At 44.2% G+C, this 21,221-nt stretch overlaps 1 protein-coding gene across 7 annotated transcripts in view; it reads left to right on the top strand.

Annotated features, from left to right (window-relative positions):
• LOC115172531 (CDK-activating kinase assembly factor MAT1) overlaps positions 1 to 21,221 on the top strand; it is a 69,104-nt gene that overhangs the window by 12,340 nt on the left and 35,543 nt on the right. For 4 of the 7 annotated variants that reach the window (XM_029730075.1, XM_029730074.1, XM_029730073.1 and 1 more), the window contains 4 exons: positions 3,439 to 3,510; positions 7,191 to 7,353; positions 7,522 to 7,641; positions 9,947 to 10,051. In XM_029730075.1, the coding sequence (XP_029585935.1) occupies positions 7,297 to 7,353; positions 7,522 to 7,641; positions 9,947 to 10,051 (282 nt within the window). In that variant the 5' untranslated portion in view covers positions 3,439 to 3,510; positions 7,191 to 7,296. Of the gene's footprint in view, positions 1 to 3,438; positions 3,511 to 7,127; positions 7,354 to 7,521; positions 7,642 to 9,946; positions 10,052 to 21,221 lie in introns of all 7 variants that reach the window. The other 3 variants (XM_029730076.1, XM_029730071.1, XM_029730072.1) reach the window with 3 other exon arrangements.

Genomic DNA, 21,221 nt, shown 5'->3' with positions numbered 1-21,221 from the left:
TGTGGATGTATTTCTAGGCCTACCTTCCAACTCAGTGCCACTTTGCTTGACATCATGGGAAACTCAAAAGAAATCAGCCAAGACCTCAGACAAAATATTGTAGACCTCCACAAGTCTGGTTCGTCCTTGGGAGCAATTTCCAAATGCCTGAAGGTACCATGTTCATCTGTACAAACAATAGTATGCAAGTATAAACACCATGGGACCACGCAGCCGTCATACCGCTCAGGAAGCAGACGCGTTCTTTTTCCTAGAGATGAATGTACTTTGGTGCGAAAAGTGCAAATCAATCCCAGAACAACAGCAAAAGACCTTGTGAAGATGCTGGAGGAAACGGGTACAAAAGTATCTATATCCACAGTAAAACGAGTCCTATATCAACTTAACCTGAAAGGCCGCTCAGCAAGGAAGAAGCCACTGCTCCAAAACCACTATAAAAAAGCCAGACTACAGTTTGCAACTACACATGGGGACAAAGATCGTACTTTTTGGAGAAATGTCCTCTGGTCTGATGAAACGAAAATAGAACTGTTTGACCATAATGACCATCGTTATGTTCGGAGGAAAAAGGGGGAGGCTTGCAAGCCGAAGAACACCATCCCAACCGTGAAGCACGGGGGTGGCAGCATCATGTTGTGGGGGTGCTTTGCTGCAGGAGGGACTGGTGTACTTCACAAAATAGATGGCATCATGAGGAAGGGAAATTATGTGGATCTATTGAAGCAACATCTCAAGACATCAGTCAGGAAGTTAATGCTTGGTCGCAAATGGGTCTTCCAAATGGACAATGACCCCAAGCATACTTCCAAAGTTGTGGCAAAACGGCTTAAGGACAACAAAGTCATGGTATTGGAGTGGCAATCCCAAAGCCCTGACCTCAATCCCATAGAACATTTGTGGGCAGAACTGAAGAAGCATGTGTGAGCAAGGAGGCCTACAAACCTGACTCAGTTACACCAGCTCTGTCCGGAGGAAAGGGCCAAAATTCACCCAACTTATTGTGGGAAGCTTGTGGAAGGCTACCCTAAACGTTTGACCCAAGTTAAACAATTTAAATGCAATGCTACCAAATACTAATTGAGTGTATGTAAACTTCTGACCCACTGGGAATGTGATGAAAGAAATAAAATCTGAAATAAATTGTTCTCTCTACTATTATTCTGACATTTCACATTCTTAAAATAAAGTGGTAATCCTAACTGACCTAAAACAGGGCATTTTTACTAGGATTAAATGTCAGGAATTGTGAAAAACTGAGTTTTTAAATGTACACTGCTCAAAAAAATAAAGGGAACACTTAAACAACACAATGTAACTCCAAGTCAATCACACTTCTGTGAAATCAAACTGTCCACTTAGGAAGCAACACTGATTGACAATAAATTTCACATGCTGTTGTGCAAATGGAATAGACAACAGGTGGAAATTATAGGCAATTAGCAAGACACCCCCAATAAAGGAGTGGTTCAGCAGGTGGTGACCACAGACCACTTCTCAGTTCTTATGCTTCCTGGCTGATGTTTTGGTCACTTTTGAATGCTGGCGGTGCTTTCACTCTAGTGGTAGCATGTGACGGAGTCTACAACCCACACAAGTGGCTCAGGTAGTGCAGCTCATCCAGGATGGCACATCAATGCGAGCTGTGGCAAGAAGGTTTGCTGTGTCTGTCAGCGTAGTGTCCAGAGCATGGAGGCGCTACCAGGAGACAGGCCAGTACATCAGGAGACGTGGAGGAGGCCGTAGGAGGGCAACAACCCAGCAGCAGGACCGCTACCTCCGCCTTTGTGCAAGGAGGAGCAGGAGGAGCACTGCCAGAGCCCTGCAAAATGACCTCCAGCAGGCCACAAATGTGCATGTGTCTGCTCAAACGGTCAGAAACAGACTCCATGAGGGTGGTATGAGGGCCCGACGTCCACAGGTGGGGGATGTGCTTACAGCCCAACACCGTGCAGGACGTTTGGCATTTGCCAGAGAACACCAAGATTGGCAAATTCGCCACTGGCGCCCTGTGCTCTTCACAGATGAAGCAGGTTCACACTGAGCACATGTGACAGACGTGACAGAGTCTGGAGACGCCGTGGAGAACGTTCTGCTGCCTGCAACATCCTCCAGCATGACCGGTTTGGCGGTGGGTCAGTCATGGTGTGGGGTGGCATTTCTTTGGGGGGGCCGCACAGCCCTCCATGTGCTCGCCAGAGGTAGCCTGACTGCCATTAGGTACTGAGATGAGATCCTCAGACCCCTTGTGAGACCATATGCTGGTGCGGTTGGCCCTGGGTTCCTGCTAATGCAAGACAATGCTAGACCTCATGTGGCTGGATTGTGTCAGCAGTTCCTGCAAGAGGAAGGCATTGACGCTATGGACTGGCCCGCCCGTTCCCCAGACCTGAATCCAATTGAGCACATCTGGGACATCATGTCTCGCTCCATCCACCAACGCCACGTTGCACCACAGACTGTCCAGGAGTTGGCGGATGCTTTAGTCCAGGTCTGGGAGGAGATCCCTCAGGAGACCATCCGCCACCTCATCAGGAGCATGCCCAGGCGTTGTAGGGAGGTCATACAGGCATGTGGAGGCCACACACACTACTGAGCCTCATTTTGACCTGTTTTAAGGACATTACATTGAAGTTGGATCAGCCTGTAGTGTGGTTTTCCACTTTAATTTTGAGTGTGACTCCAAATCCAGACCTCCATGGGTTGATAATTTGGATTTCCATTGATTATTTTTGCGTGATTTTTGTTGTCAGCACGTTCAACTATGTAAAGAAAAAAGTATTTAATAAGATTATTTCATTCATTCAGATCTAGGATGTGTTATTTTAGTGTTCCCTTTATTTTTTTGAGCAGTATATTTGGCTAAGGTGTATGTAAACTTCTGACTTCAACTGTATGTGTGTGTGTTAGACACATTTGTCTATCTGTTTCCTCAGATGTGAGAGCTGTGTGGACATGCTTGTGAGAGCTGTGTGGACATGCTTGTGAGAGCTGTGTGGACATGCTGTTTGTGAGTGGCTCGGGGAACTGTGTGCAGTGTGGCACGCCCCTGAGGAAGAGTAACTTCCGCATGTAGCTCTTCAAAGACCCAGCCATCGACAAGGAGGTGGAGATCCGCATGAAGTTGCTCAAGATGTGATTGAGGGGCACGGGAGAAGGGTGTGTCTCTGTGTGTGTTTGTGTTCAGCCCTCTCCTCCCTCTCCTTAAGCTTCCTTTGTCTTTGTCATTATGCTGTTTTGTTTTGTAGACAATGGCCCCCCAGGGGTTGCTCAAATGGGAAGGCTCTTTCCCTGCCATACATCTGCCTCAGCCCCTCCCGTTCTGTCCATCCCTCATCTTTGTTTCTTTAGCCCTGCTATTTCAATGTAATGTGTGCAAACAAGTATTAGGCCTGATACTTAAGAGTATATATGTTTTTTTTTCTCTCTTCTCCTTCACAGTTAGAACGAGAGACTTGGACATCTCCAGCCTGAGAGAATACAATGACTACTTGGAGCAAGTAGAGGAGATCGGTGAGAGCAGGCGGTGGACTCGGGAGATAGAGAGATAGAAGGGGGGTGTTAGTGCATTGATCTGGCCTTGGCTCTGGATGTTGAAGTTTTACAGGCGTCAGTGCCAGCCAGGGTCAGAGACCCACCAGTCTCTCTCTGCCAATTCTCAGAGATCTCTGTCAGATGGTTCTTGCACTGTGACTATGGGTTAGCCTATGGTTTCCTATGCTTACAATGTCAGAAACATGGTTTATTACTTTTAGAGAAATACACTACTGGTCAAAAGTTTTAGAACACCTACTCATTCAAAGGTTTTTCTTTATTTTTACTATTTTCTACATTGTAGAATAATATTGAAGACATCAAAACTATGAAATAACACAGATGGAATCATGTATTAACCAAAAAAGTGTTAAACAAATCAAAATATACTGCTAAAAAAATAAAGGGAACACTAAAATAACACATCCTAGATCTGAATTAATGAAATAATCTTATTAAATACTTTTTTCTTTACATAGTTGAATGTGCTGACAACAAAATCACACAAAAATAATCAATGGAAATCCAATTTATCAACCCATGGAGGTCTGGATTTGGAGTCACACTCAAAATTCAAGTTGAAAACCACACTACAGGCTGATCCAACTTTGATGTAATGTCCTTAAAACAAGTCAAAATGAGGCTCAGTAGTGTGTGTGGCCTCCACGTGCCTGTATGACCTCCCTACAACGCCTGGGCATGCTCCTGATGAGGTGGCGGATGGTCTCCTGAGGGATCTCCTCCCAGACCTGGACTAAAGCATCCGCCAACTCCTGGACAGTCTGTGGTGCAACATGGCGTTGGTGGATGGAGCGAGACATGATGTCCCAGAGGTGCTCAATTGGATTCAGGTCTGGGGAACGGGCGGGCCAGTCCATAGCATCAATGCCTTCCTCTTGCAGGAACTGCTGACACACTCCAGCCACATGAGGTCTAGCATTGTCATGCATTAGGAGGAACCCAGGGCCAACCGCACCAGCATATGGTCTCACAAGAGGTCTGAGGATCTCATCTCGGTACCTAATGGCAGTCACGCTACCTCTGGCGAGCACATGGAGGGCTGTGCGGCCCCCCAAAGAAATGCCACCCCACACCATGACTGACCCACCGCCAAACCGGTCATGCTGGAGGATGTTGCAGGCAGCAGAACGTTCTCCACGCCGTCTCCAGACTCTGTCACGTCTGTCACGTGCTCAGTGTGAACCTGCTTTCATCTGTGAAGAGCACAGGGCGCCAGTGGCGAATTTGCCAATCTTGGTGTTCTCTGGCAAATGCCAAACGTCCTGCACGGTGTTGGGCTGTAAGCACAACCCCCACCTGTGGACATCGGGCCCTCATACCACCCTCATGGAGTCTGTTTCTGACCGTTTGAGCAGACACATGCACATTTGTGGCCTGCTGGAGGTCATTTTGCAGGGCTCTGGCAGTGCTCCTCCTGCTCCTCCTTGCATAAAGGTGGAGGTAGTGGTCTTGCTGCCGGGTTGTTGCCCTCCTACGGCCTCCTCCATGTCTCCTGATGTACTGGCCTGTCTCCTGGTAGCGCCTCCATGCTCTGGACACTACGCTGACAGACACAGCAAACCTTCTTGCCACAGCTCGCATTGATGTGCCATCCTGGATGAGCTGCACTACCTGAGCCACTTGTGTGGGTTGTGGACTCCGTCTCATGCTACCACTAGAGTGAAAGCACCGCCAGCATTCAAAAGTGACCAAAACATCAGCCAGGAAGCATAGGAACTGAGAAGTGGTCTGTGGACCACCTGCACAACCACTCCTTTATTGGGGGTGTCTTGCTAATTGCCTATAATTTCCACCTGTTGTCTATTCCATTTGCACAACAGCATGTGAAATTTATTGTCAATCAGTGTTGCTTCCTAAGTGGACAGTTTGATTTGACAGAAGTGTGATTGACTTGGAGTTACATTGTGTTGTTTAAGTGTTCCCTTTATTTTTTTGAGCAGTGTATATTTGAGATTCTTCAAATAGCCACACTTTGTCTTGATGACAGATTTGCACATTTTTGGCATTCTCTCAACCAGCTTCATGAGGTAGTCACCTGGAATGCATCAGTTGGTAGAGCATGGTGTTTGCAACGCCAGGGTTGTGGGTTCTATTCCCACGGGGGACCAGTATGGAGAAAAAATGTATGAAATGTATGCACTCACTACTGTAAGTCGCTCTGGATAAGAGCGTCTGATAAATGACGTAACTGTAAATGTAATTGCAATTAACAGGTGTGCCTTGTTAAAAGTTAATTTGTGGAATTTCTTTCCTTCTTAATGCGTTTGAGCCAATCAGTTGTGTTGTGACAAGGTAGGGGGGTGTACAGAAGATGACCCTATTTAGTAAAAGACCAAGTCCATTTTATGGCAAGAACAGCTCAAATAAGCAAAGAGAAATGACAGTCCATTATTACTTTAAGACATGAAGGCCAGTCAATACGGAACATTTCAAGAACTTTGAAAGTTTCTTCAAGTGCAGTCGCAAAAGCCATCAAGCGCAATGATGAAACTGGCTCTCATGAAGACCGCCACAGGAATGGAAGACCCAGAGTTACCTCTGCTGCAGAGGATAAGTTCATTAGAGTTAACAGCCTCAGAAATTGCAGCCCAAATAAATGAGTTCAAGTAACAGACACATCTCAACATCAACTGTTCAGAGGAGACTGTGTGATCAGACCTTTATGGTCGAATTGCGAAGAAACCACTAAAGGACACCAATAAGAAGAAGAGACTTGCTTGGGCCAAAAAACACGAGCAATGGACAATAGACTGGTGGAAATCTGTCCTTTGGTCTGATGAGTCCAAATTTTATATTTTGGGTTCCAACCGCTGTGTCTTTGTGAAAAGCAGAGTAGGTGAAGGGATGATCTCTGCATGTGTGTTTCCCACCATGCGGCATGGAGGAGGTGTGATGGTGTGGGAGTGCTTTGCTGGTGACACTGTCAGTGATTTATTTGGAATTCAAGGCATACTTAACCAACATGGCTACCTCAGCCTTCTGCAGCGATATGCCATCCCATCAGGTTTGCGCTTAGTGGGACTATCATTTGTTTTTCAACAGGACAATGACCCCACACACACCTCTAGGCTGTGTAAGGGCTATTGTACCAAGAAGGAGAGTAAGGGAGTGCTGCATCAGATGACCTGGCCTCCACAATCCCCCGACCTCAACCAAATTGATATGGTTTGGGATGAGTCGGCCGCAGAGTGAAGGAAAAACAGCCAACAAGTGCTCAGCATATGTGGGAACTCCTTCAAGACTGTTGGAAAAACATTCCAGGTGAAGCTGGTTGAGAGAATGCCAAGAGTGTGCAAATCTGTTAAGGCAAAGGGTGGCTATTTTGAAGAATCTGAAATATAAAATATATTTTGATTTGTTAAACACTTTTTTTGTTACTACATGGTTCCATATGTGTTATTTCATAGTTTTAATGTCTTCAATATTATTCTACAATGTAGAAAATAGTAAAAATAAAGAAAAACCCTTGAATGAGTAGGTGTTCTAAAACTTTTGACCGGTAGTGTGCATTGGCAAGCCCTTGAATTGGAACATTCAACCTTACTTATACATTCAAAACAATTAATTATCAATAGTCTGGTGCTTTGCAACATCATACTTTAGGTTGTGCCGAATCCGATTTCCAGTATCTGCCCTAGATCATTTGAAGTGAAGTCTGTGCTAGTGTCTTGGAGGGCTGCCCTGCACTCTGCTCCAGTCTATAACCTGACCAACAACCTCGAGGTGGAGGGCACCAAACACATTATGGAGGCGTACCAGAGAGAGAATAGAGACATCATCCAGAAGAACAGGGCCAAGCTGGTGGGTACCTGTAACCCCGCACTGATGAAACTCATCGCTTATGCATTATTCTGTTGTACTACATGATCTCGCTCCCTCTCCCATCCTCTGTCTCCTCATGCAATACTCTGTCAACTAGGATATTGATTCTTCCCTCTCTCTCTCTCTCTCCATCAAATGCGAGAGCAGGAGGAGCTGCTGTTGTTGGAGGAGCAGGGGAATGAGCATCGCAGTCTGGAGGCTCTGCAGGAGGAACAGAGACAGCTACAGGCCAGGAGGAAGAGCAAGCAGGCTCTACAAGATAAACTGGTGAGACACCTAGACATGTACACAGACACACACCACATACAGTTGCACTAATAAACACACATTTCCACATAGGCCAACGGGAACAAATGGTAAGTTATAGAACAATCAGGTGACACACGTACAGGAAGAACAAGCAGGATATATAAGATGAGCCAATGACATGTAACTTGGCTCATTAAGAGCTTATTACTACTCTTCTGTAGTGGGGCTGCTGAAGCTTTGCTGTCCCCTCAGCATTGTTAGCGGTCTGTGCCTCCTGGCAAGTATCCTGGCTCCTTTTGTGTTTAGCTGCAGGCTTTAGAAGTGATTGTCCCTGTAGAGCAGCCTGGTAAAGAGCTATCACAGATAGCAGGGTGAGCTGTTTGTTTGTTTGTTTAAACACTAAGCCTCTGTTGGGAGATGAGCAGTAAGAACCCGGGGACACGCTCCTGTGCTTTGGCATTTACAGTAGAAATCTCTGAGGCCTCACACACACTGTGAGATATATACTACTTTACCAAAAGTATGTGGACACCTGCTCATCGAACATCTCATTCCAAAATCATGGGCATTAATATGGAGTTGCCCCCCCTTTGCTGCAATAACAGCCTCCACTCTTCTGGGAAGGCAATACACTAGATGTTGGAACATTGCTGCAGGGACTTGCTTCCATTTAGCCCCAAGAACATTAGTGAGGATGGGCACTGATTTTGGGGAGTTAGGCCTGGCTAGCAGTCTGCGAGTCATCCCACTGGTGTTCTGTAGGGTTGAGGTCAGGGCTCTGTGCAGGCCGGTCAAGTTCCTCCACAGCGATCTTGACAAACCGTTTCTGTATGAACCTCGCTTTGTGAACAGGGGCATTGTCATGCTGAAACAGGAAAGGGCATTCCCCAACTGTTGCCGCAAAGTTGGAAGCACTGAATCGTCTACAATGTCATTGTATGTTGTAGGGTTAAGATTTCCCTTCACTGGAACTAAGGGACCTAGCCCGAACCATGAAAAACAACCCCAGAACATTATTCCTCCTCCACCACCAAACTTTACAGTTGGCACAATGCATTCGGAGAGGTAGCGTTCTCCTGGCATCCGCCAAACCCAGGTTCGTTCATTGGACTGCCAGATGGTGAAGCGTGATTCATCACTCCAGGGAATTCGTTTCCACTGCTCCAGAGTCCAATGGCGGTGAGCTTTACACCACTCCAGCAGACGCTTGGCATTGGGCATGGTGATTTTAGGCTTGTGTGCAGCTGCTCGCCATGGAAATCCATTTCATGAAGCTTCCGACTAATTGTTATTGTTCTGACGTTGCTTCCAGAGATAGTTTGTAACTCGGTAGTGAGTGTTGCAACCGAGGACAGACGATTTTTTACGTGCTTCGCGCTTCAGCACTAAGAGATCCCATTCTGTGAGCTTGTGTGGCCTACCACTTCGCAGCTGAGCTGTTGTTGCTCTTAGACTTTTCCACTTCACAATACCAGCACTTACAGTTGACCAGGGCAGCTCTAGCAGGGCAACTAACTTGTTGGAAAGGTGGCATCCTATGACGGTGTTACGTTAAGTCACTGAGCTCTTCAGTAAGGCTATTCTACTGCAATTGTTTGTCAATGGAGCTTGCATGGCTGTGTGCTCGATTTTAAACACCTGTAAGCAATAGATGTGGCTGAAATAGCCGAATCCACTAATTTGAAGTAGTGTCCACATACCTTTGTATATGTAGTGTATCAATAATCAAATAGACAGATATAGTGTTTGCAATGTATCCTGATAAGGGGCCATCAGCAGATCACCTCCAGCTGTTCATTATTCTGCTCAACACCTTCCTTTCTGCCTGGTGATGAAAACACTCCCAACTCTGTGCCCACCGCCCGTCCACCCCGACAATAACGTCCTGCACCCTCCATGGATGGCATGCCTGGGCTTGTGTTTTCAGACCTCTAAGCTTGGCAACACTTCACTGGAGAAATTGCAATGTTCAACCTTGGCTTAATGGAGGTGAAGACATCGCAGTGTACTTGAAAAAACGTCATACCACCAGGGTTTTAACATCGCTTGCATCAATAATCTGATGACTAGCTTTGAACCGCCTTGGTTTGTTAGTTGTGCAGTTATAGGGAGGAGCGTCTGATTTGATATTTTGAACTCTGAGGTTCCCAAGTTGCACATCTCATTTACATGTACCAGTCTTCGAAGCACCTCCCATCTTTTACTTGGCGTAAATCCGTTTTTTTACTTTATCAGGATTCAGTGGTTGTTGAACATGCGCTCACACACACACACGGAAATATGATCACTCACCTCATACCTGTATTTGGATGTTCCCCTTCAGGAACGCGCTCATGTCCCCACCACCATCCTGCTGGCCCAACACAAGGACCAGGCTGCCCAGCTGGAGACCCAGATTGAGAAGCAGAAACAGGTGGTCATCCCTATGGTAAGTACCGCATGCCACATACAAGTACACTGACTGTCCTGACTGTGCAGGCCGGCTTAAGCCTACCACATAGTTGGCATGCAAACAACATCCAAACAGGCTAGCTCACACAGACATGCTAGTGAATGTCCAGCATGCACCCTGGGTTGGCCTAGTCTAGCTTAAAGTTAACGCGCGATGAGCTCATACGAATACTCTGCCTACGTGACTTCACTCAATGGTAACGTATGGTTATCTTCCTTACACAGAGCCCAATGCAGTTTATCTTAATGGGGGCACACACTATGCTGTTTAGGTCCATGCTAATTCATTGTCAGCATATTACAGTGGTGGTCAGTTTAGATTAGCTTCACGCTAATGGTTGGGGAGCCCTTGAAGGAGGATGTTGCTGCAGTGTATTGTGTCCTTATCAAGGGTCTCTGCCTGGTGTGGGAACAAGCCCTCAACTCCTCTGTAATGTCATCACTTTCATACCTGCAGCCCTCAGAGACAAATTGATGGCTCTGGCTCTGCGTTTTGTTGAGCTGTCAGCTATGTGTTATTCAGGGTGTCTGTTAAGGCCTTCTTCCATTTGGCAACTGCTCTGTTTTCCTCCGCAGTTGTTTATTTTAATTTTACGGTGATGAGATAAAGTGATGCCATCACCCTCCTTCGCCTCCAGCCCCTATGAGAGGCATAGCGGTCTTCCCAGGGTGCAACGTTGCGTGGGAGAAATCTCTGCTCAGTGCTCACCTAGTCTCATCTCCATGACAGTGGAGAAGTCTTTCTCCAGACACACTCATATTACATTGGGGAATTTGCATGCAGAGTCTAGAAACCTTTTATTCCAGTGTATTTGATAGCCATTTAAACCCAAAGACATGACCACTGCCCATTTTTCATCCACCATTGGGAGGAAAAAGAGCTGCTCCAGTATGGCTGGCTTCACATGGAGGAGGATGTGGTTCTCTCTAACTGACTGAATATGCAGCATGAAGTCAAACTTGCTGATGGAGAAAGGGTTGTAGGATGCTGTTGCTCTTGGCTCTGACTCTGGCTGTTTTTCCTCACTTTTCCCCCTCTCTTTCCCTCTTTTCTCCTCCCTCTGGCTCGGGGTGGGGTAGAGTGGTTGCCAGGCGTGTCTGGAAACCGCAAGGCTTCAGTTGGGCTTCAGTGTGGTTTTTCTTTCCCCTCACCTCAGAGTCCAGAAGACTAACTTCTGTTTGACTTGGTGGCGTTTCAAGGTGGCGCGGTTGATTCCTGCAGAACACCGGCTTATTTAGAACCGTTTATTTCGTTTAAAAAAAATGTATTTCGTTCGTTTGTGGTGTCCTGTTGAGGTACGATTGAAACGAGAGAAGATGGAGTCATGTTGCTGTCATTTCAGAGAGCAACATTTTCAGAGAGCGGGAGAGAAACATTTATTCTCAGATCGAAAAATGATCTTTCCATTAATCAATAATGGGCTGTGTGAAGGGTTGTATCAAGGGTGCTTTTCTCTCCTCTTAACTATCATGTCCTGGACATGGAAGCAGACTGAGAGAAAGATGGAGATAATGAAGGAGGTGAAAGGTGAAACGACTTCAGAGCCTCTATGGTCATGTCTTGTCTCCTCTGGGGGTTTGGAAGCAGGGGGTTTGGCCTCACAGAGGACTCCGCAGGCAGGTAGGCCAAGGTATTTGCATTTATTAAGGATCCCCATTATCTGTTGCCAAGGCAGCAGCAACTCTTCCTGGGGTCCAGCAACATTAAGGCAATTATATACAATTAACAATATTACATGAAATTACATTTTATATCATGTTCCCTCAGGTCACTACTCTACTACTACATATCTACAATACAGAATCCATGTGTACGTATGTGTGTGTAGAATCTTATCACGTGTAAGCGTGTGTGTGTGTCTCTTCACACTCCCTGCTGTTTCATAATGTTATGTTATTTAAATCTGATTTTACTGCTTGCATCAGTTACCTGATGTGGAATAGAGTTCCATGTAGCCATGGCTCTGTGTAGCACTGTGCGCCTCTCATAGTCTATTCTTAATTTGGGGATTGTGAAGAGACCTTTGGTGGGATGTCTTGTGGGGTATGCATGTGTGTCTGAGCTGTGTGCTAGTGGATTAAAACAGACACCTTGGTGCATTCAGCATGTCAACACTAATTACAAAAACAAGTAATGATTAAGTCACTCTCCTCCACTTTGAGCCATGAGATTTACATGCATGTTATTAATGTTAGCTCGCTGTGTACATTCAAGGGCTAGCCATGCTGCCCTGTTCTGAGCCAGTTGTAATTTTCCAAGGTCCCTCTTTGTGGCACCTGACCACAAGACTGAACAGTAGTCCGGGTGCGACAAAACTTGGGCCTGTAGGACCTGCCTTGTTGATAGTGTTGTTAAAAAGGCAGAGCTATGCTTTATTATGGACAGACTTCTCCCCATCTTAGCTACTGTTGTATCAGTATGTTTTGACCATGACAGTTTACAATCCGGGGTTACTCTAGCAGTTTAGTCACCTCAACTTGCTCAATTTCCACATAGTTTATTACAAGGTTTAATTGGGGTTTAGGGTTTAGTGAATTATTTGTCCCAAATACAATGCTTTTAGTGTTTAGAGATATTTAGGACTAACTTATTCCTTGCCACCATTCTGAAACTAACTGCAGCTCTTTAAGTGTTGCAGTGATTTCACTCGCTGTAGTTGCTGATGTGTATAATGTGGAGTCATCTGCATACATAGACACACTGGCTTTACTCAAGCATGTCATTAGTAAAGATGGAAAGACGTAAGGGGCCTAGACAGCTACCCTGGGGAATTCCTGATTCTACCTGGATTATGTTGTAGAGGCTTCCATTAAAGAACACCCTCTGTGTTCTGTTAGACAGGTAACTCTTTATTCACAATATAGCAGGGGGTGTAAAGCCGGCAGCAGACTTTGATCAATAATGTCAAAAGCCACACTGAAGTCTAACAAAACAGCTCACACAATATTTTTTATCATCAATTTCTCTCAGCCATTCATCAGTAATTTGTGTAAGTGCCGTGCATGTTGATTGTCCATCCCTGTGAGCGTGCTGAAAGTCTGTTGTAAATTTGTTTACTGTAAAATAGCATTGTATCTGGTCAAACACAATTAATTCAAAAAGTTTACTAAGGGTTGGTAACAGGCTGATTGGTTGACTATTTTAGCCAGTAAAGGGGGCTTTACTATTCTTGGGTAGTGGAATTACTTTTTGCTTTCTTCCAGGCCTGAAGTCACACACTTCCTAGTAGGCTTAGATTGAAGATATGGCAAATAGTAGTGGCAATATCGTCCGCTATTATCCTGAGTAATTTTCCATCCAAGTTGTCAGATCCCGGTGGCTGGTCATTGTTGATAGACAACAATAATCATTTCACCTCTTCTACACTCACGTTACCGAATTCAAATTTACAATGCTTGTATTTGTATTTATTATGGATCCCCATTAGCAGCGGCTGCTCTTCCTCGGGTCCAGCAAAATTAAGGCAGTTACTCCTTTTTAATTTTTTTTATTACAATACATTTACAACAGATTTCACAACATATTAAGTGTGTGCCCTCAGGCCCCTACTTTACTACCACATATCTACAAAAACGAAATGCATGTGTGTGTGTGTGTGTGTGTGTGTGTGTGTGTGTGTGTGTGTGTGTAGTGCGTATGTTATCGTTTGTTTGTATGCATGTGCCTGTGCCTATGTTTCTGTTGCTTCACAATCCCCTTGTCTTTCATAATTTGATCAATTATACTTGGATGTGTAGTGTCAGTGTTTGTTGCTGGCATGTCATGCCTAAGTTTACTTATCTTTTCAATTTAAAATGTCATTGGCAATATCAGTGAGTTTTGTGGTGAATGAGCTATCTGATTCAATTAATGATGGAGCTGAGTTTGCCTTTTTGCCCAACATTTCATTTAAAGCTTTTTACTATCATTCTTAATATAATTTATCTTTGTTTCATAGTGTAGTTTCTTCTTTTAATTCAGTTTAGTCACATGATTTTTCAATTAGGAGTATGTTTGCCAATCGGTTGTGCAGCCAGACTTATTTGCCATTCCTTTTGCCTCATCCCTCTCAACCATACAATTTTTGTAACTCTAATAAGTAATTTCATAAATGTGTCAAGTGCAGCATCTAGTTGCTCCTCATTACACACCACAGACCAACAAATATTATTTACATCAACAACATAGGAATCACTACAAAACTTATTGTATGACCTCTTATACACTATATTAGGCCCGGCCTTTAGAACTACGTTTTTCCCTGATATGGCTACTATATTGTGATCACTACATCCGATTGATCTGGATACTTCTTTCAAGCAAATTTCAGCAACATTAGTCAAGATGTGATCAATACATGTTTACGATTTTGTTCCTGTGCTGTTTGTAACTACGCAGGTAGGTTGACTGGTTACAGTTTGGAGGTTTTTCTTGAGTGGGCAGCTTGATGAAAGCCAGTCAATATTTAAATCACCCAGATAATATACCTCTCTGTTGATATCACATACGTTAGCAAGCATTTCACACATGTTATCCAGATACTGACTGTTAGCATTTCGTCTATAGCAGCTTCCCACAAGAATGGGCTTTAGGTGAGGCAGATGAACCTGTAGCTATATTACTTCAACAGTATTTAAGGTGATCTGTCAGTGGGGGATGACATCTATATGTTTTGGGCTGAGGAACGTGAACAGCCTGAAGCCTGTGAGGATGCCACCTCCTGCTGCTTTGTCTTTATTTAAACCATGGCGAGCTAACGCAGTGTGTGTACTTCTGTCATGGTGTTTACGGTCTGAGCTATTCTGCTCCTCTGGGATTTAGCAGCAGTGGAGAGGGAGCCTCCAACCTGCATGCCCTGATTATCCTGGAGGTGTGTGTAAGATGGAGAGTGAGTCCCATCAGGTTTTTTAAATTGTATTATTTTTTTACCCCTTTTTTTCTCCTCAATTTCGTGGTATCCAATTGGTAGTAGTTACAGTCTTGTCTCATCGCAGCAACTCCCGTACGGACTCGGGAGAGGCGAAGGTCGAGAGCCATGCATCCTCTGAAACACAACCCAACCAAGCCGCACTGCTTCTTGACACAATGCCCATCCAACCCGGAAGCCAGCCGCACCAATGTGTCAGAGGAAACACCTGTCGTGTGTTTGGCTATACCAGATTAAGTGATATGACATGCTATTCTATAAAATCCTTTCTCTGTAATTAATATTACCTGATTAAGCTAATCATGTAAATGTAGTTAACTAGAAAGTCGGGGCACCACGAAATAGTGTTTATAGAGCTGTTATCTTCTGAATAAACTCTTAAAGACCTAGTAACATTTTACATCAATAGCAGTCAATATGAATCGTCACCTTATTTCAGTCTCATCTGAAAGTTGTCAATTCTTGGTTATCTTCACGAACCCAGGCTAACAAGTTGAATCAGTAATACAAAATTGGGTTTATTTATTTACTAAATGCCTAACTAATCACACAGAATTACATATACACAGAATGGATCATACATTGATTACTAATTATGTCCTACAAGAAAACGTCCCTGGGGGACGGAACCTGTATGACGGCTGGTTACACAAAGAGAGGGGGTTGGGCTTGAATGAAAGTGCGGGAAGACTGAAGAACAAAGGGAGAAGCTATGCTATCGTAAATACAGAATCTTATGCATTCTAAATAACCACCCATTTGGAAAAGGAAAATGCAATAAATATTTATTCTGAGCTGCGCTTCGGTAGGTTGGTCGTAGATGCTGGCCGTGTTGCCCAACAGAGATCTTCCTTGTCCCTTTAAGAGTGTCTCTGGTGGTAAACTGGACCGTCGCCCTAATGGACCCGGAACAGCTTATTATCTGAATCCTTCTGACATCGGACCGTCGCCCTAATGGACCCGGAACAGCTTATTATCTGAATCCTTCTGACATCGGACCGTCGCCCTAATGTACCCGGAACAGCAAGTTATTCGCCCTTTTAACGCAGAGGCTGCAGGCCTCGCGTACTCAGAACAGGAGGTTACATTTTTGTCAAGGACTTATATAGTGGAGGGAGAGAAGGGTGTGTTTCATAGTTTATAACCAATGTCTCTTCACAGGGGCGGGCCACTGATTGAGCAGAGCTCAAACCTTATGAAAACCCAATTCTCTCATTTGGAAGCTAAAATTACATTTAATCTTTTCACAGTTTCATATTTAAACATTTAAATTGCACAACAATTCCATGTGAATCTGATAACTACAATGTGTAGACTTTCCACGATACAGTTTGTCATCCTATCATTAATAAGAATGTCTCAGATGACAACCGAACAGACATCATATTCATTAAGTATCAACGCATATTTTCAACTGGTTGGATTACCGAAATATGGTTCCTTTCCCCCCACCTTTTGATGTTCCCCGACACTCTATGTATAACAAAGGCTTTTCAAGAGTCCTTCAGTAGAGTCAAGAGAGGAAAGGGAGAAAGGTATTTATGGGGGGGTCATAAACCTTACCCACAGGTCAACATCATGACACACTGTACACCTGGCGACCGTGTCAGCGTGCACTGCGCCCGGCCCGACACAGGAGTCACTAGGGCACGATGAGACAAGGATATCCCTGCCGGCCAAACCCTCCCTAACCCGGACGATGCTGGGCCAATTGTGCGCCGCCCCATGGGCCTCCCGGTCGCAGCCGGCTGTAGCCTCCCGGTCGCAGCCGGCTGTGACAGAGCCTGGACTCAAACCCAGAATCTCTAGTGGCACAGCTAGCACTGCGATGCAGTGCCTTAGACCACTGCGCCACCCGGGAGGCCCCGAGTCCCATCATTTCAATAGAATGTCGATGTCCGCACCAACGCAGAAGTCTAATTAGCATAATACAAAAATCCCCATAGAAATCACCTCTTGAGCGTCTCGACCCGTAAGCGGGATCAACATCCAGCGAAAAACTCCTAGCGACATTAGCATAACGAAATTTAATATATATTTTTTTCAAATATAGGACTGTCTCATATCGTTTTATAGATACACCTCTCCTGAATCGACCCACGTCGTCCGATTTCAAAAAGGTTTTACAGGAAAAGCAAAACATTAGATTATGTTAGAGGAGTACATGGTAAAAGTAGCAACATAGCCATTTTCCGACCAACCACATGCATCACAAATAACCAAAAAACAGCTAAATGCAGCACTAACCTTTTACAAACTTCATCAGATGACACACCTAGGACATCATGTTACACAATGCATGCATTCTTTTGTTCAATAAAGTTCATATTTATATATAAAAACAGCATTTTACATCGCCGCCTGACGTTGACTAACTATTTTCCCTCAAATGCATCCCGGGAAACAGTGCTACAATTTACTCAATTACTATTCGAAAACATTTTTAAAATGTAATATTGTCATTCTAAGATTTTATAGATGAATATCTCTTGAAAGCACCTGTCATACCAGATTTAAAAATAACTTTACTGGGTAATCACACTTTGAGGTAAAAGGGGATGCGATACTCAGAAAATTAGCTAGTAATTCCTGCTCGGCGCCATCTTGGAACAATCGCATATCACATCTAATCTTGTATACTATTGTCAATAATCCCTTACCTTTAGTTGTCTTCATCAGAAAGCACTTCCAGGAATCCCAGGTCCACAACAAATGTATTTTCGGTCGAAAAAGTCCATCCTTTATGTTCCATTAGCTTGCTGTTGTTAGCGTGTCTGAAGGCTGTATCCAAATGCTCCGTCGGGCGCGGGTCAGCGGTTTCGAAAAATAACATTTTTCCCCCATTTAGGTTCATTCAAACATGTCAAACGTTGTATAACATAAATCTTCAGGGCCTGTTTCAACAAGAGAGCCAATAAGATTCGAGGGGGATGATTGTATTGTGTTTCAAAACGTTTCGAAAGGAGGGGGTAGACAGGGCGTCATAATGGTGATAGCCCTCCCCCTGTGACCAATTTCCACAGCGTCTCATTCATTCAGTTTCGACAGTAGAAGGCTCAAACAACTTTGTAAAGACTGGGGACATCTAGTGGAAGCAATAGAAAGTGCTCAATGAACCATAGCTCACGGTGTGATTAATAGGCAAAGATGTGAAGTTGAGTCCACAATTCAGAATTCCACTTCCTGTTTCAATCGGTCTCGGGGTTTTGACTGCCATATGAGTTCTGTTATACTCACAGACACCATTCAAACAGTTTTAGAAAGTTTAGGGTGTTTTCTATCCACAGGTATTAATTATATGCATATCCTAGCTTCTGAGTTTGATTAGTAGGCCGTTGAAAATGGGCACAAATTTTTTTCAAAATGCGCTGTGGCGCCCCCTATCCTAGGGTAACGTCAAGAGGTTAAGCTAGCATCTTCTTTCTTTTTTTTTTACATGGGCTGGGTCTCAATCCACTGATGTCACCCTTCTGCATCTGCGATGAAAGGTGGCAGAGTATGAGCGGTGTTAGTCAGACCATGATACATCCCTAAAATCAATTTTCTTATTAAAACGTCTGTAGCATCCAAACGGTTTGGCCTACAAACTATTGACCACTCTATGGAAAGATGACTCTCGCGAACACAATGGTGTTCTCCATTTTGGTCTACGATCCCCACAAGTGTCATAGGCTGTACCAACTTCAGACGAGTCCCATCTGCCAACTTCTGTCTATAGCATCTGAACAGTTTGCGCTAGGAATGCACGATATATCGGTAAGCATATCGGAATAGGCCGATATTAGCTAAAAATGCCAACATCGGCCCGATGTCTAGTTTAACGCCGATGTGCAAAACCGATGTCAAAGCTGACGTGCATGCCTACAGTGGGGGGAAAAAAGTATTTGATCCCCTGCTGATTTTGTACGTTTGCCCACTTACAAAGAAATGATCAGTCTATAATTTTAATGGTAGGTTTATTTGAACAGTGAGAGACAGAATAACAACAAAAAAATCCAGAAAAACTCATGTCAAAAATGTTATAAAATGATTTGCATTTTAATGAGGAAAATAAGTATTTGACCCCACTGCAAAACATGACTTAGTACTTGGTGGCAAAACCCCTGTTGGCAATCACAGAGGTCAGACGTTTCTTGTAGTTGGCCACCAGGTTTTCACACGTCTCAGGAGGGATTTTGTCCCACTCCTCTTTGCAGATCTTCTCCAAGTCATTAAGGTTTCGAGGCTGACGTTTGGCAACTCGAACCTTCAGCTCCCTCCACAGATTTTCTATGGGATTAAGGTCTGGAGACTGGCTAGGCCTCTCCAGGACCTTAATGTGCTTCTTCTTGAGCCACTCCTTTGTTGCCTTGGCTGTGTGTTCTGGGTCATTATCATGCTGGAATACCCATCCACGACCCATTTTCAATGCCCTGGCTGAGGGAAGAAGGTTCTCACCCAAGATTTGACGGTTCATGGCCCGGTCCATCGTCCCTTTGATGCGGTGAAGTTGTCCTGTCCCCTTAGCAGAAAAACACCCCCAAAGCATAATGTTTCCACCTCCATGTCTGACGGTGGAGATGGTGTTCTTGGGGTCATAGGCAGCATTCCTCCTCCTCCAAACACGGCGAGTTGAGTTGATGTCAAAGAGCTCTATTTTGGTCTCATCTGACCACAACACTTTCACCAGTTGTCCTCTGATTCATTCAGATGTTCATTGGCAAACTTCAGACGGGCATGTATATGTATTCTTGAGCAGGGGGACCTTGCGGGCGCTGCAGGATTTCAGTCCTTCACGGCGTGGTGTATTACCAATTGTTTTCTTGGTGACTATGGTCCCAGCTGCCTTGAGATCATTGACAAGATCCTCCCATGTAGTTCTGGGCTGATTCCTCACCGTTCTCATGATCATTGCCAGTCCATGAGGTGAGTTCTTGCATGGAGCCCCAGCCCGAGGGATATTGACAGTTATTTTGTGTTTCTTCCATTTGTGAATAATCGCACCAAATGTTGTCACCTTCTCACCAAGCTGCTTGGCCCATTCCAGCCTTGTGTAGGTCTACAATCTTGTCCCTGACATCCTTGGAGGGCTCTTTGGCCATGGTGGAGAGTTTGGAATCTGATTGATTGATTGCTTCTGTGGACAGGTGTCTTTTATACAGGTAACAAGCTAAGATTAGGAGCACTCCCTTTAAGTATAAAAGACACCTGGGAGCCAGAAATCTTTCTGATTGAGAGGTGGTCAAATACTTATTCCCCTCATTAAAATGCAAATCAATTTATAACATTTCAAACATACGTTTTTCTGGATATTTTTGTTCTGTCTCTCACTGTTCAAATAAACCTACCATTCAAATTATAGACTGATCCTTTCTTTGTCAGTGGGCAAACGTACAAAATCAGCAGGGGATCAAAAACTTTTTTGCCTCCATTGTAAGCCTGCTACACACACACACTATACGATACATTTATTAAACATAAGAATGAGTGTGAGTTTTTGTCACAACGCGGCTCGTGAGAAGTGACAGAGCTCTTATAGGACCAGGGCACAAATAATAGTATAATAATAATCAATCATTTTGCTCTTTATTTAGCCATCTTACATATTAAACCTTATTTGTTCATCAAAAATTGTGAATAACTCACCACAGGTTAATGTGAAGGGTGTTTTTGAAAGGATGCACATACAGTTGAAGTCGGAAGTTTACATACACTTAGGTTGGAGTCATTAAAACTCGTTTTTCAACCACTCCACAAATTTTTGTTAACAAACTATAGTTTTAACAATTCGGTTAGGACATCTACTTTGTGCATGACACTAGTAATTTTTCCAACAATTGTTTACAGATTATTATTTCACTTGAGCCACAGTCCCGTGTGGCTCAGTTGGTAGAGCATGGTGTTTGCAACGCCAAGGTTGCGGGTTCGATTCCCACAGGGGACCAGTATGGGAAAGCAAATATATGAAATGTATGCATTCACTACTGTAAGTCGCTCTGGATAAGAGCGTCTGCTAAATGACTAAAATGTAAATGTAATTCACTGTATCACAATTCCAGTGGGTCAGAAGTTTACATACACTAAGTTGACTGTGCCTTTAAACAGTTTGGAAAATTCCAGAAAATGATGTCATAGCTTTAGAAGCTTCTGATTAGCTTCTGGCTAATTGACATAATTTGAGTCAATTGGAGGTGTACCTGTTTACGTATTTCAAGGCCTACCTTTAAACTCAGTGCCTCTTTGCTTGACATCATGGGAAAA

This window comes from Salmo trutta, chromosome 33 (assembly GCF_901001165.1).
Source record: "Salmo trutta chromosome 33, fSalTru1.1, whole genome shotgun sequence".
NCBI lineage: Eukaryota > Metazoa > Chordata > Actinopteri > Salmoniformes > Salmonidae > Salmo > Salmo trutta.
This window is presented reverse-complemented; position numbering and strand designations above follow the sequence as displayed.